At 44.9% G+C, this 15,311-nt stretch overlaps 1 protein-coding gene across 1 annotated transcript in view; it reads left to right on the top strand.

Moving 5' to 3' along the window:
- Positions 1–15,311, top strand: part of AChE-2 (acetylcholinesterase 2) — a 183,404-nt gene that overhangs the window by 146,015 nt on the left and 22,078 nt on the right. The window contains exons 4-5 of the mRNA XM_033471499.2: positions 10,718–10,881; positions 13,279–13,436. Of these exons, the coding sequence (XP_033327390.1) occupies positions 10,718–10,881; positions 13,279–13,436 (322 nt within the window). The remainder of the gene's footprint in view (positions 1–10,717; positions 10,882–13,278; positions 13,437–15,311) is intronic.

A 15,311-nucleotide genomic window follows, 5' to 3' on the forward strand; every position in this document is an offset into this window, starting at 1 on the left:
CAGGTTTTTCGGGCTCGTTGCGAAGCGGAGGCTCCCCGCTGTAAACTCGCGTCGGTTTCAGTGGGCAAAAAAATTGTTCAACCTCTCCAGGGACAGTTGAATCGTCGGATAATGGTCGAGAATGACCGTGTTCGCGTTTTTAATTATCACGAGAATAAGAATTTTTTTCTCGGTGGATGTAATCAGCGGCGTCGAAGTATGTACTTTTCCCTTTACAACGTGCCAACGTGGATCGTGATACGATTTTTTTCCCCGAAGTTACAGTTGTTTGAATATCGAAGGGTTTCGCCTCGAATTTTGCGACCTCCCGGGTCGGGTTATCAAATGGCTGGTTTCACGCTTTTGATTAAAAGTGCTACAAAATCGGAACAAAAAATCGTGGCCCGATGTTTTTCAACCCGTTTGAAAAAGGAGACCTCGGGCTTCGAAACCGCGGGGATTTCATTAGCCAAAAGAAATCGTTGAGCTCTTCATAGGAACGCGAAGTTCGGAAATCGTGACGAAGAGAACATTATTAGTGAAATAATGACTGATAAAGATACGGCGGTTCTATCACGGAATAACTTAGGTCCCTGGAAAGCGCAATTCTCGACCTTTAAAATAAGTCCAGGCTCATCACCCTACGATTATTTTTTAAAAAGTTACAGAATTCCGAAGAGCGATAGAAGTGGCGTTTTAGAAAACCGAACCTTCCGACCCTCGATTTCGAGTACTGGTGGTACGCTTTGAATTCAATCGTTGGTAAATCTGTGAAAAAAAATCGCAGGACAATGATTTTGGGCTCGTTCGAAAGAAAAAACTTCGCTCTTCAAAAACGTAGAGGCTTCATCACCCAAACAAATTTGTTGACCTCTCCACAGACGGAGTTTTGCATGGTTCGAATACAATTTTATTCGAGTAACATTTCGAATAAATTTTTCGAATAACACTTCAAATAAATTTTTCGAACACAGTTTTAATAGAATAACGATTCGAATCAATTTCCCGGATAAAATTTCATTCGAACAACGATTCGAATCAATTCCACGGATAAAATTTCACTCGGACAACGATTTGAATTAATTTCATGGATGAAATCTTATTCGAATAACGATTTGAATAAATTTGTCGAATAATTTTGAATAAATTTGTCGACTAACATTTCAAATAAATCGTTCGAATACAATTTCAATCGAATAACGATTCGAATCAATTCCTCGGCTAGAATTTCACTCGAACAACGAATTCACTAAATTCCGCGGATAAAATCTTATTCGAATAACGATTTCAATAAATTTGTCGAATATAACTTTGAATAAATTTGTCGACTAACATTTCAAATAAATCGTTCGAATACAATTTCAATCGAATAACAATTTCAATCAATTCCTCGGCTAGAATTTCACTCGAACAACGAATTCACTAAATTCCGCGGATAAAATCTTATTCGAATAACGATTTCAATAAATTTGTCGAATAACTTTGAATAAATTTGTCGACTAACATTTCAAATAAATCGTTCGAATACAATTTCAATCGAATAACGATTCGAATCAATTCCTCGGCTAGAATTTCACTCGAACAACGAATTCACTAAATTCCGCGGATAAAATCTTATTCGAATAACGATTTCAATAAATTTGTCGAATAACTTTGAATAAATTTGTCGACTAACATTTCAAATAAATCGTTCGAATACAATTTCAATCGAATAACAATTTCAATCAATTCCTCGGCTAGAATTTCATTCGAACAACGAACTCACTAAATCCCGCGGACAAAATCTTATTCGAATAACGTTCCGAATAAAATTTCATCCGAGCGACATCTCGAATAAAACTTTACCCAGATAATACATCGAATAAAATCTGCGAATAAAATTATACTCGTTCGACCACGAAAACGGTCAAAGATCGCGCTTTTTGCTGCAAACGTCTAAACTATCACGGAAAAGAACTTGGACGTCTAGAAAACGGATCGAGAGAAGACGTCGGAGCTGGGGTTGGCTCGCGAGTTTAATTTTTCGCCGGAACGTCCGCCGGCGAAATGGCGCGCGCGTAACAGCGATAATGGTGTGTACCGTAGGAAATCGCCGGGTTAATTAAGAGATACCGCCCGATGCACGTTTATTAAGCCGGCGTAACGAAATTCCGGCCTTCTCTATCGAGCTCCGTTGGGCATTATCGATCGCCATATCATTATGCTCGCCTCCGGGCGTCCCTCTGGACGATCCACGGCAGCCCTCTCTCCCCTCCCCGCCGGCGTTGCCTTTGTAATTTTAAGGATCGTTAAAATTAACGACGTTTACCGAACGCCGGGGCTTGTCGTAACAGCCTGTCGGAGGCGCGTTCGGCGGCCGCGGGAGACGCCGCCTCGCGATTTCCCGGCGAAACAGAGCCGCAGGATCGCGCCGGTTCCCGAAAAAAAAGAAAAATCCGGCGAGAATTTTCCCCCATCGATCCGTCGGACAGCGGACCGCGGACGGCCGGGGATTTATCGGGGCCGATTCAATCGACCGCATTCCGCCGGAATTAAATAAATTCCCGGGCCGGCCGGTGAATGATCGCGGCCCGAGAAGTTCGAAGCTGCGTCTGAAAAAGTTGGATTACCGCCCCCGCAATAGGGGGAACAAGTTCGCGAACGTCCCCGCCGCGGAAGTTCATGCGAGGGACCGTCAAAGTTCAAACAGCGATTTTTCGCGGGGAACATAAACGGACGGGAAGCGGCGTTATTTACGGCGCGCGTGCTTTGCCCGCGCTTTTACGAGCCTATCGGCGGACGCGTCCCGCAGATGTATAAATTAAAAATATTCTCGGCTCGCCCTTGGCACCCGCAAACATCGCCGGTACACGCACGGGCCTAATTTATTCCGTCGCGCCGGGGGAGGAGGGGGGCGCGGCGGCCATGCCGAGCAACGGCGCGATCAAACCACGTCAATCGCTCGGAAACCGGCGTCAATTTCACGGGGGCCAGGACCAAATTAATTCGAACGTGATGCGGTGATCCGCCCGCGTGTACCATCGCGATGCTTCGAGGGGGGAGGCGGCGGAAGTTAAACAACGTTCTGTCCCACCCCCTTGCCGACACCGCGCGACGTGTAAAATTAATCCATTTCGCGTCGCAGCCGAATTAAACGCGAACCAACTTACGCCCGAGTTCCGAACTGAATTGCATTTCCCTTCGGACACGTCAACCTGTTCGCGGCGAATCGTTCGACCGAACCCGAAGACGTTACCGGGCCCGCCGATTACCGGCAACGCGGTTATTAATGTGCGAGGGTGACGGCACGATATCACGGTCCGACGGATGGCAATTTGCGGTTGCAAATGCGGAACTAATACTGCGGAATAAAGTCGGCTCGGGGTGACTGATACGGTCGCTGCTATTTGGGACCGATGACTCCTTCGGACTCAATCATACCGTCTGTTAATTCTTGTTCCTTTTTGCAGCGTTGAACGAAAAAAATCGCAGGAAGGTCCACCTATGCTCATTTTAAAGGGCGAAGTCCGCGTTTTTAGATGCCCTAGGTTACTTCTTGCGAAACAATTTTGCAGTAGGGCACAAAGAGGAAAGTAAAAGAATTGCAATTTTTTGATTCCTCGAGTTCAGATTTTTCTGAAAGGATGAACAAATTTTGTTCCCGATTAAAATCAAAGCGATCATCAAGAATAGAAGCTCCCCTTTCGAACGAATCTGAAAAAATCGAACTATGATTTTTTCTTGTCGATTTGTGGCATTCTGAATGAAAAGTGTGCTACTAGTGTTTGAATAGCTCCATGATCACCACCTCTTGAAAAATTATCGATTTTCGAAATATTGTAACTTCGTGAAAAAATATCGGAGGACGGTCTATCTGGGCTTGTTTTAAAGAGCCGAATCTCTGCTGTAGAGCTCCGTAGCGGATTTAATTGTGACAAATTTTTACTGCGATATCTGAGCGAAAAAATAGAAAAGATCAATGTTTGGTAGTTTTCAGAAATAAAATGTCTGTAGCGAAGTAGAAAACATTTTCACACGATTGAAGCTTTAAGAATTTCAAGAGTGTAGTCTTCTCTTTCCAACGACACCAAAAGAATTCTTCTACGAATTTTTCTTCCCGATTGATTGCAGTTTGAATGGAAAGTGTGCAGTCAGCATTAAAATAATGATCGGCAAGTCTTGCGTAAAAAGTTGTCGATATTTGATCTGCTGTATCATCGCGGAAAGAAATCGCAGCGAGGTCTACCTAGGCTCGTTTTAATGAGCGAAGTCTGTGATTTCAGATCCTCTTGGTTATTTCTATCGAAAAAGTGTTTGAAGCAGAGCACAAAGAGAAAACTCAAGAATCGTCAGTTTCGTTTTCTCAAATTCAGACTTTTCTGAAAGGCGAAACAAATTTTATTTTCGATTAAAGCCGAAGCAGTGTTAAAGAATAAAGTCTCCCCTTTCCAACGAGTCCAAAAACATTAGCTTCCGACTTTTTCTTACCACTTAAGGCACCTTGAATTTACAGTGTGAAATCAGGCACTCGATAATCTGACCGAGGGGGTTACAAAATCCCAGCCGCAAATCCTTCGATATTCAAAATTCTGTAACTTCGCGAAAAAAAATCCTAGAACAACGTCCCTCAGCTCATTTTAAAGGTCAGAGATTTCTCTTTTGAACATTAGAAGTTACACTTCGCTACAATTTTTGTCCTTCATGTTGCAGTAAAAATTATAGCGAGTGTCAATTTATTGGTCATTTTTCGAATTCCAATGTCTCTGAATAGGTCAAAATTATTTTTAACAAACTAAAAAGTAGTCGGTCTTAAAAAGCAAAGTCCTCTCTTTCCAACGAGCCCAAGAAAGCTCCTCTAGGATTTTTTTTTGCCGATCTATCACGGCCCGAACTGCGATCCAGTTTGAGCCGTACCGATAAGTCCCCTATCATGCCTGTAAAGTAAGGCTCTTAGCACCCGATCGTGGAATTTTCAGCGACCGTATAAATAGTCTCGAAACTGTGTCAAAGTTTGTTATTAACATACGGGCAATTATAACGCGACGGTGTTCGAGGAGTCGGTGTTGTATGCTCTGACATTTCCAAGTGGCTCTAAGAAGTTTTCGATGGGCTGCCCTCGTCGTTTATTTCGGGCAGTGTATTCTATTCGCAGAGGCGGCTCACTGTATTCCGGCGTAGGTCGCATTATCAACGGAGGCGTTTATTGATTCAGCCGGCACGGCGCGGCTCGGCCCAGCGGTCCTGTCCGCGTGTTCTCAAATCCGTGGCGGTTCATCCCGTCCGAAATAACCAGCGATGCGACGTCTCGACGTGGTTATAAAAAGGACGCCGAGCTGGAAATCGAGTCGGAACCGGGCGGAGCGGGCAGGTTCGATTTAATTTACTTGATTCGAGCCCGAGGTCGGACGGAATTATCGGGGCCACGTAATGGATACCGTTTCGGGAGGCTCCGTGAAAATATTGCGGTAGAACGACGGCCTGACGTCAGGAATGCGTAATAGAACCGTTGGTCCTGCCCTGCCTCTCGCTCCGAACTCCGAATTCACTGAAACCTATGGGACCTGATTGGAATCCTATCGCCATGAGACCTACATCATGGACTCCAATCTACTGAGTACACAGCAATCCCTAGGTCCCTGGCAATTACGAAGAAAAGAGAGAAGGGAGCTTTACTTTATAGGCCTGATAGGGGACTTATCGGTACGGCTCAAACTGGATCACAGTTCAGACCGCGATAGATCGGTGAGAAAGAATCTTAGAGGAGCTTTCTTGGGCTCGTTGGAAAGAGGAGTCTTTGCTTTTTAAGATCATGTACTTTTAAGTTTATCAAAAATAATTTTGACCTATACAGAGACGTTGGAATTCGGAAAACGACCAATAAATAGACACTCGCTATAATTTTTACTGCAACATGAAGGAAAAAAATTGTAGCGAAATGTAACTTCCAGTGTTCGAAAGAGGAATCTCTGGCCTTCAAAATGAGCTGAGGGACGTTGTTCTAGGATTTTTTTTCGCGAAGTTACAGAATTTTGAATATCGAAGGATTTGCGGCTGGGATTTTGTAACCCCCTCGGTCAGATTATCGAGTGGCTGATTTCACACTGTACATTCAAGGTGCCTTAAGTGGTAACAAAAAATCGAAAGCTTATATTTTTGTACTCCTTGGAAACAGGAGACTTCATTCTTTAACACTGCTTCGGTTTTAATCGAAAATAAAATTTGTTCCGCCTTTCAGAAAAGTCTGAATTTGAGGAAACAAAAATGACGATTTTTGAGTTTTCTCTTTGTGCTCTGCTTCAAACATTTTTTCGATAGAAATAACCAAGAGGATCTGAAATCACAGACTTCGCTCATTAAAACGAGCCTAGGTAGACCCCGCTGCGATTTCTTTCCGCGATGATACAGCAGATCAAATATCGACAACTTTTTACGCATGACTTGCCGATCATTATTTTAATGCTGACTGCACACTTTCCATTCAAACTGCAATCAATCGGGAAGAAAAAATCGTAGAAGAATTCTTTTGGTGTCGTTGGAAAGTGGAGACTACACTCTTGAAATCCTTGAAGCTTCAATCGCGTGAAAATGATTCTTACTTTGCTACAGACATTTTATTTCGGAAAACTACCAAACATTGATCTCTTCTATTTTTTCGCTCAGGTATCGCAGTAAAAATTTGTCACAATTAAATCCGCTACGGATTTCTACAGCAGAGATTCGGCTCTTTAAAACAAGCCCAGATAGACCGTCCTCCGATATTTTTTCACAAAGTTACAATACTTCGAAAATCAATAATTTCTCAAGAGGTGGTGATCATGGAGCTATTCAAACACTAGTAGCACATTTTTCATTCAGAATGCCACAAATCGACAAGAAGAAATCATAGTTCGATTTTTTCAGATTCGTTCGAAAGGGAAGGTTCTATTCTTGATGAACGCTTTGATTTTAATCGGGAAGAAAATTTGTTCAACCTTCCAGAAAAATCTGAATTCGAGGAATCAAAAAATTGCAATTTTTTTGCTTTCCTGTTTGCGTCCTACTGCACAAATTTTTTCGCAAGAAGTAACCTAGGGCATTTAAAAACGCGGACTTTGCCCTTTAAAATGAGCCTAGGTGGATCTTCCTGCGATTTTTTTCGTTCAACGCTGCAAAACGGAACAAGAATTAACAGACGGTATCATTGAGTCCAAAGGAGTCATCGGTCCCAAATTGCAGTGTCCGAACCAGTTACCACAAGCCAACTTTATTCCACAGTATTAGTTTCGCAGTTGCAACTGTAAATTGCCATCCGTCGGTCCGTGTTATCGTTCCGTTACGTTCATACATTAATAACCGTATTGCCCGTAAGCAGCAGGCCGAGTAACATCTTCGGATTCGGTTGAATAATTCGCCACGAAAAGCTTGACGTGTCCGAAGGGAAATGCGATTCAGTTCGGAACTCGGGCCTAAGTTAGTTCCCGTTTAATTTACATGGTGTTAGTCGGAAGAAAAATCTACTGCAGTCTCCACAGCTTCGGAAAGTTGCAAAATCATTTTAAAAAATGGACGTATTCAGGTTTTTCCGTCCTGTCGAAACAAAAAATTTTTTTTGACAAAAATGCTATCAAAGGTGTCAGAGAGCAGACTTCGTCTTTTATAATAAGCTAATATAGATTGTCGTGCAATTTTTTTTCACGACGTTACAGTACTTTGAATATCGGAGAATTGTTACCCTGTGAGTCAGTTTGTCAAATGGCTAGGGTCGTACTGCCATATTCAAACTGTCATAAAATCGCAGGAAAAAATCGTGGAACAATGATTCTTAGCTCGTTGGAAAGAAGAGACTTCGCTCTTTGAAAGTATAGAAGTCTTGTCATCCAAGAAAATTCTTTGTGCTCTCCACAGATCCCTGAATCTCAAAAGTGTCAAAAGAATGGATGCTGTTATTAAAATTGCGGTTGTTAACAACTCAGCTATGATAATGGAAAAAAGCTTAGGTGTCTGGAAAGCATATTTCTCACTCTGTAAAATGAGTATAGGATCATCGTTCTACGTTTGTTCTCAACGAAGTTACAGATCTTTGAATATCGGCAAAGTGGTATTTCCGAAAACTTGATTTTCGCTGCTCTCGCACACTGTCACCTTACAATTATTCATACATTAATAACGAACTTCGAAGCTGCTTCGAAATTATTTACACGGTCGCTGAAAATTCCATGCTGATTCCCAGGAGACGAAACAGAAGGATTCCAACGTCTGCGGGGACACGAATTTTAATTAGCCCCGCCCACCGTGTTACTATTCCCGGGATCCTAATTGAATTCAAACACAAAGCCTGTCTTGAGGCGATTCGTTTCGCATCGATGAAAGGTCAATGGTAATCATAAACCTATTGTTCCCGGTGACTCTCTCCGTGGGAGGAGAGATACTACGATTTTCTAACCCTTAACTTCTCCCCGTCAATTATGATTTTTCTCGCAAAGAAGTCGAAATAGTCGGAATGTACCAGCGTTCTCGGACGTATCCGCAAACATGGTCGAGTGTGTACCCGCGTTGTAAACGGCGCGATTTAAATAACGTCGTTACGTCCGCGTGTTTGCCCGCCGCGCAGCCGGTTACCAGCATCAACAGAAAAGCTGCGGGTAATTTTTAATTTTAATAATTAGCGTCCAAACAGCTTAATTCGCTGCTCTGGCCAGCCGAAATTAAATCATTGCGTCACCGTAAAACTGCATTACAGTTGTTTGTACATGGTTAAATTTACACGATCTATCCCGACTCACGATGGAGAAATTTTATTTCCAGTAATTTTCGTCTGATTCTTATAATTGCAGCACCAATGGATAGCCGAGATTCTTCCGATTAAAATGAGTCCAAACACGACGTAAATCGGACTACCTTCGTCGAAGTGCTTACTATTATACAAGGTGGGTCATGTAACTCGTGCACCTGGGATAACTTTAAATTAACCGTTCTTAAAAACTTGAAAACCTCTTTGCAAATAACTTCTACTCGCCTTTGAAACCGTCTATTTAACCATTTTTTTAATGGAAAGCATAATTGAAAAGTTATCGGAGGTATGCAAGTTACTCGACTCACCCTGTAGATAGCTTATTAATTAAACTAATCCGATTCATACCGTGTTTGGGCTCATTTGAATCGGAAAAATCTCAGCTATCCATTGGCGCTACAATTACAAAGATAAGACAATAATTACTGAACGACGAACAACGAATGATGGGAAGAAATGATTTTAAAGACCATTTCGGACCACCGCGCGACGTTACCAATAGAGCAACCTGTTCAGCCGATCTTTCCAGCGATCGCAGCCATATTGATCACCGGCGGGGCGGCGTTGCCGCGTCTGCAAACAAGCAGCGATAATTCTTATCTGCAGAATGCATTTCATCCGGCGAGCACCGTATCCCTGTCACGAGATTAAGTCGGAGCCTTAACTGATTCCCCGTCGGAAACATCTGGCCCCGCCTTATTGCGTCGGGGGATCGATCGATCAAGGCCACTTTCCTCTCGTTGCAACCTCGAGCCTCGAGGATCCTTGTCGCTGGAATATTTTTTTTCGAACCGGCGGCCAGGCGACGGTCAGAGATTGGAAATTAATTGGAGGAGCTCGTGGCTGGACCGCGCGTGTCCATTGCGCCGCGACCCGTCGGAAAATTCTGATTACAGGGCCGGAATTTCCCATGGGCTGGCTCGGCCGCCGCTCGGGGGAACGTTCGCGCGTATTTGTTCCCGGGGAAATTTCTTAACAAAGACCAGTCTGCTTCGATTTTCGATCGTCCCGAGGCGGCGGGCTGTTTTCTGTCGCTCCGCTGATCCCCAAAGACTCTTTAGCCGCCGTGCAGCCACTGTAAGACTTTACAAAGTGCCTGGAACGAAATTCCTGCTGGCTCGAGAACAAATTTAGGCCTTCTCTGCCGCCGTTGAACGGTATAACCCAGCAAGATAGCCAAAAACTGCCTCTCGAACGAGACCGTTCGAGGAGAAAGCTCTCAGCCAAGTGTCAAGTCGCTGCCCTCGCCACGAGGGTCGGCAACAGATTACGCTCTATTTCTCCCGTTCTGCTGGATCAAAAATTATGAAAAAATTCAAGAACGTTCCTCCCATCGGGGCACAGTGCCCGGAATTTTTTCAGAATTTTCACGTACAAGATCGATTTTTTAAAAAATCCGGAAACTCCGGTACAACGTCAACGTGTCCGAGAGTTATCGGCGCTCCAGATTTTTATTACTCTTTTTTTTACAGTAGCGTATTATTGTTCACGCGTACTTTGATCGCATTTTCGAAATGTTTAATCAAAAAATATCTGCCGAAAGGGAGCGCCATCGGGAGAAATCGTTCGCCGAAATCGTTTTGCACCGGCATCCTTGCGCACAAAGACGTTTCTAGTGGTCTAAACGAAAATCAATTTGATCGAGGGTCACGTTCGACCGTCTCGTTCAGCTGTACCCTGCGGCCTAGATCATACCTCGTTTCAATTTCCATTGAGTTATGCCCGAGCTAAGCCGCGTCGGGCCGTTTCGTGCCGGATCCATTGATCTCGGCCGTGTTTCGTGTAACCGAAGGGATTGTTTCGCAAAAATTCATCGGGAACGATAAAGCCCATCGGTGTAGATGAATATTGGCAAGCTGTCAGTACTGTTGAACGGTTATTATCAACGCGGTCCCCGTGCCGAAAGCGATCGGCGCCGACGTGACGGATCAGCGAAAATGTTTGTACGAGACCGTTTCATGGAAACCCGTTTAAATCGGCCTGTTACAGAGGACGAGCACGAACCTATGGGGCGAGTGGATGGGCGTGATGCACGGGGACGAGGTGGAATACGTGTTCGGCCATCCCCTGAACACCTCCTTGACCTACAGCGACAAGGAACGAGAGCTGTCCCTGAGGATGATCATGTCCTTCTCGAAATTTGCCTACACCGGGTAAGTTTCCCGCAAACTCAATTTTCAACAAAAACCTACGAAAGGTTCTCTTATTTCCCGATTGACCCTCTGTCTGCGGTATTCGGCACGCTTTGATACAGCGTATTTAAAAATCGTCACTTAATTAGTGAAGTTTCGGCAAGTTATAAATGAGTGTTAGAAAGGACAGAAAGACTAATAAGTTCACATGATGTGTTTATAAAAATATGTTTGGAAAAAGTATTTAAAAAGTATTACATTTGTCTTATATTTTTCTATATAATAGCAACATTAGATAAATAATAATAGAGATCGAATGCCGTTTTTCTGATAATTTTAAATGTTGTCTTATATTTTTCAAGATAATATAATATAGTTCTTATATATAATAATAACATTAGCTACAAGAAACGCGTATTAAATAGTAATAAAGATTAAAAGTCTTTTCCCTTATAATTTTAAATTTTGTTTTATAACTTTTCAAGATGATTAATATAGTTCTATAATAATAGCATTAGCTATAAGAAACGAGTATTAAATAATTATAAAGATTGAAAGCCTTTCTTCTTACAATTTCAAATTTTATCTTATATTTTTCAAGATAATAAAACATAGTTCTATAATGATAACATTTGTTACAAGAGAAACGCGTGTTAAATAACAATAAAAATTAAAAACCTTCTTGTGATATTAAATTTTGCCTTATATTTGTCAGTATAATATAACAAAGTTCTTCCATAATAATAATAATATTTCGAAATGCAATTGAACTCGATAAAGCTTAGAAAAATAAAAACAAAAAATTCATCAAATTCACAAACTTTGTGTCCCGGAAGACGATCGGGGGCGACTGTCAAAAATAGCCAACCGGCTGGAAGCGCGTGGCGAAGTGGGGGGAAGACGTCCGTCCACGGGGACAGTACGGAAAAATTGCTGCGGATTGTCGGGCGTCGATTTCGCCGCGGGTTATTTAAAAGCCGGTTCCTCTCGCGGTCGCCTAAAATTGCATTTCATATTCACGTCCGTCCTCGTTCGAGATGTAACTCGGTTGAACGGGGAGCTTCCTCGAGAACAGCTCTGGCCGCGAGGAAGCCGGGGCCGAGCGCGGCGAGCGGGGAGAGCGAGCAACAAATTTGACTTGCATGGGGAGGGAGCGCGCGGCTCGGAGCGGCCCCGTGCGCGCCGGCAGCCATTACTCCGTCCCCTGCCCACCTCGTCACTTCCCGCCAAGATATTAAACCATTTACATTGCTCCGCCGGTTAATTACACGCTCATTCCACGGCCCCGCAGTGAACAACGCTATCTCCGATGATTTCAACGCGTTGCATATTAATTCGAGCCTGTTATCCCCGATTAAAGTCGACCGTCTCGACGGTCGGCCATCTTGAATAGCCGCGCAGGCGGTCGGTTCAGCGGCCCGCGGAAATTCCGCGATTTCGTCGTTAAATGGGTGCGAAACGGGGCACGCGTTCGCGCGTTCGGAAATAGAGGCGGCGCGCGTTCCGTACGAGACCGCCATAAATAATTCCGCGGGAACCGCTGCCGAATCACGCCGCCAGTCAGCCGAGAAGTCGGACAGCCGTGTTAATTCGAGAAAGTGGCGCAGCGTATTTGACGACAACAATTAAATATGAACGACACACGTGCCCCCGCCCGCGCGCGCGGCTTTTCAATCTGGGTTAACGGGAATTATTCAACGGCGCCGATACGAACGGACCCGACGCCACGGCAACGCCGGTCATTTGTCGGTCGCGGTCCTGTCTTCTCGGCGCGTTCCTGCGCCCCCGTCCTTCGAACATCGATCGAACACTCTTCCGGCATTCGGGAACGACCGGCGTCCGCCGGTAATCCTTCGCGACCGTCGAAATCGTTTTTCCGCGACGCGACGGAGGAAAAAGAAAGGGGGACGGGGATCGACGATGATTAATCGGCGGACGGAAAATTGCCGGTGAAATATTTAAACGGCCGAACCGGCTACTCCCAATAATTAATAAACGGCCGGGGGAGGGGGGAGAGACAGGACGTGGAGAGCGGCGCGCGGAGTTTGTTAGCACGTTGTTAATAATTTTAAACGAGCCTAGTTAACCGTCCGCCGTGTCCCCGGTCGCGTTACGCGGATTAATTATCGGCTAACAAATCGGTTGCTCGCGCCGCTCCGCGCGGCGGATTCAATTAAAGTCCGGCCGGCGCTCTATCAATCATTATCATTATTCGACTACATAATCGCGCGACAATTTTTCTCTCCCCGAAAGTACACCGATCGGCGGCAATGGGAAAAACGTCGACGTCCGAACGACGTCCCCGCGCGGGAGTTTCGCCCTCGCTTTCCTTTTTTTTATGCTTCTCCGGCGACGTTTACGGCGGCGCGATAAATAAAACTGCCGTCTACATCTGGCGCCTCTGCGATTATGTTCCAGCAAACCGACGACCGAGGAGTCCGAGTGGCCGCCGTATTCGAGGGATCAGCCGCAGTATTTTATTTTCGACGCGGAGAAGAACGGGCTGAGCAAAGGACCGCGTACCACGTCCTGCGCGTTCTGGAACGAGTTCCTGCCCAGGCTGAAGGGCGTGCTAGGTAGCTACTAATTCGTTCCGGAATTCCTGCGACGGTGCACTTGTTAGCGGGGATTCACCGGGAAACCGGGACGCGGCTGTCCTCGTGCAACAATTTAATATTGTCCCGCGCCCCGTCTCCAAGAAAATTGAAATGCCTTCCCATTAAGCACGCCGTTCCAAGACAAAGGGAAACGGCCAGGGAATTTAAAGATCGGCTTGGACCGGCACTGGGCGCTCCTTCGCCTGGCCCCCGGCCAGGTACCGACGGAAAACCACTCTGGATTCGTTTACGGTTGATGGTGGATTAATTCGGTGATAGGGCTGGAAATGAGTCTGAGGGGGGCACTAGGGACTGCAAGAATACCTAGGACCTTCGTACCAACGGTTCAAGAGCTGACTAGAATCGAAAGACTGATAGAAACAATTCTATACGGTGTTCCATAATTATGTTAATTAACATAAAGGAGGAGATTCCTGAGGTGATTTCAAGTAACTTTTTCCTTTGCGAAAATGCAATCCGCGGCTTCGTTTACGAGTTATTGATGAAAAACGCTGGCCAATAAGATGCGAGCTCGGATGCCGCGAGGCGGCGCAGCCAGCGAGCGCACGAAACCCAGTTGCGCTGATTGGCTCCACCGAGTCGCGACAGCCGAGCTTGCCTATCATTGGTCAGCGCTTTTCGTTAATAACTCGTAAACGAAGCCGCGGATTGCATTTTCGTAAAGGAAAAAGTTATTTCAAATGACCTCGGGAATCAGCCCTTTCAGGGTGTTAACATAATTATGGGACACCCTGTACATTAATTTGGTAGTGATGGCAGTTAAGTACTACATAGTATATTAAGAACTATAAGGCTATATAGGGCTACCACCAATGATCCTAGTCCCAACTAAAGTCTAAATTCTGATCAAAGTCGTCCTAGATTAATGGTATCAAAATGCAATGCAAGAGATGGAAATAGGGTTCTCTGATGGGGTTACTAGGGATTATAAGGCCACCTAGGGCTAGCACCAATGGTCCTAGTCCCAACTAAAGTCCAAATTCTGATCAAAGTCGTCTTACATTAATGGTATCAAAATGCAATGCAAGAGATGGAAATAGGGTTCTCTGATGGGGTTACTAGGAACTACAAGGCTACCTAGGGCTAGCACCAATGGTCCTAGTCCTAGCTAAAGTCCAAGTTCTGAACAAAGTCGCTCTAGATTAACGATATCTAAATGCAGTACAAGAGATGGCGATAGGGTTCTCTAATGAGGTCATTAGGGGCTATAATGCTACCTAGGGCTAGCAACAATGGTCAACCAAAGTGCAAATGCTGATGGAAATCAGAATAAGTGCTGTGCATAATTACATATTTGGACCCTTGCACGTCATTATAAAAATGCGAGCAATATTATTAAAAACAACCCTCCGTTACAAGATCGATCAAACATTTCCATTTAGACGATCATGCAACGCCTATAAACACCAAAAAATATGACACATGTACATTTGTTGAAACTGATGGCAGCTAAAAAGGACATCACGACGAGACTCCCTCGTGTCGCTAGGGCTTCCTAAAGAGGCCCCAAGACCAGGGCCAGTCCCAATCGCTCTAATCACACTAACCAGCGTCTTTTCGATCCGAAGTAGCGTTCGGGACACCCGGTACGCTCGCAGAGCTCCAGATTTCCGTTCCAGAGGCTCGGTCTCGAATCTCGGCGTCCCGATCGCAGCCGTGACGGACCGTCGATAAATAATTCAAGTCCCGGCGATCGATATCGACCAGATTGCCCGTGTACCCCCGCCGAGGTTTCCGTGTTTCATTATCCTCGGCGGTCGCGTGACGCGTGAACCCCTTTCGCTCGCTGCTCCCCGCGCGGCCCCCCTCGCCGGCCGCCGCCGGTCGGTCCAG

This window comes from Megalopta genalis, chromosome 5 (genome assembly GCF_051020955.1).
Source record: "Megalopta genalis isolate 19385.01 chromosome 5, iyMegGena1_principal, whole genome shotgun sequence".
NCBI lineage: Eukaryota > Metazoa > Arthropoda > Insecta > Hymenoptera > Halictidae > Megalopta > Megalopta genalis.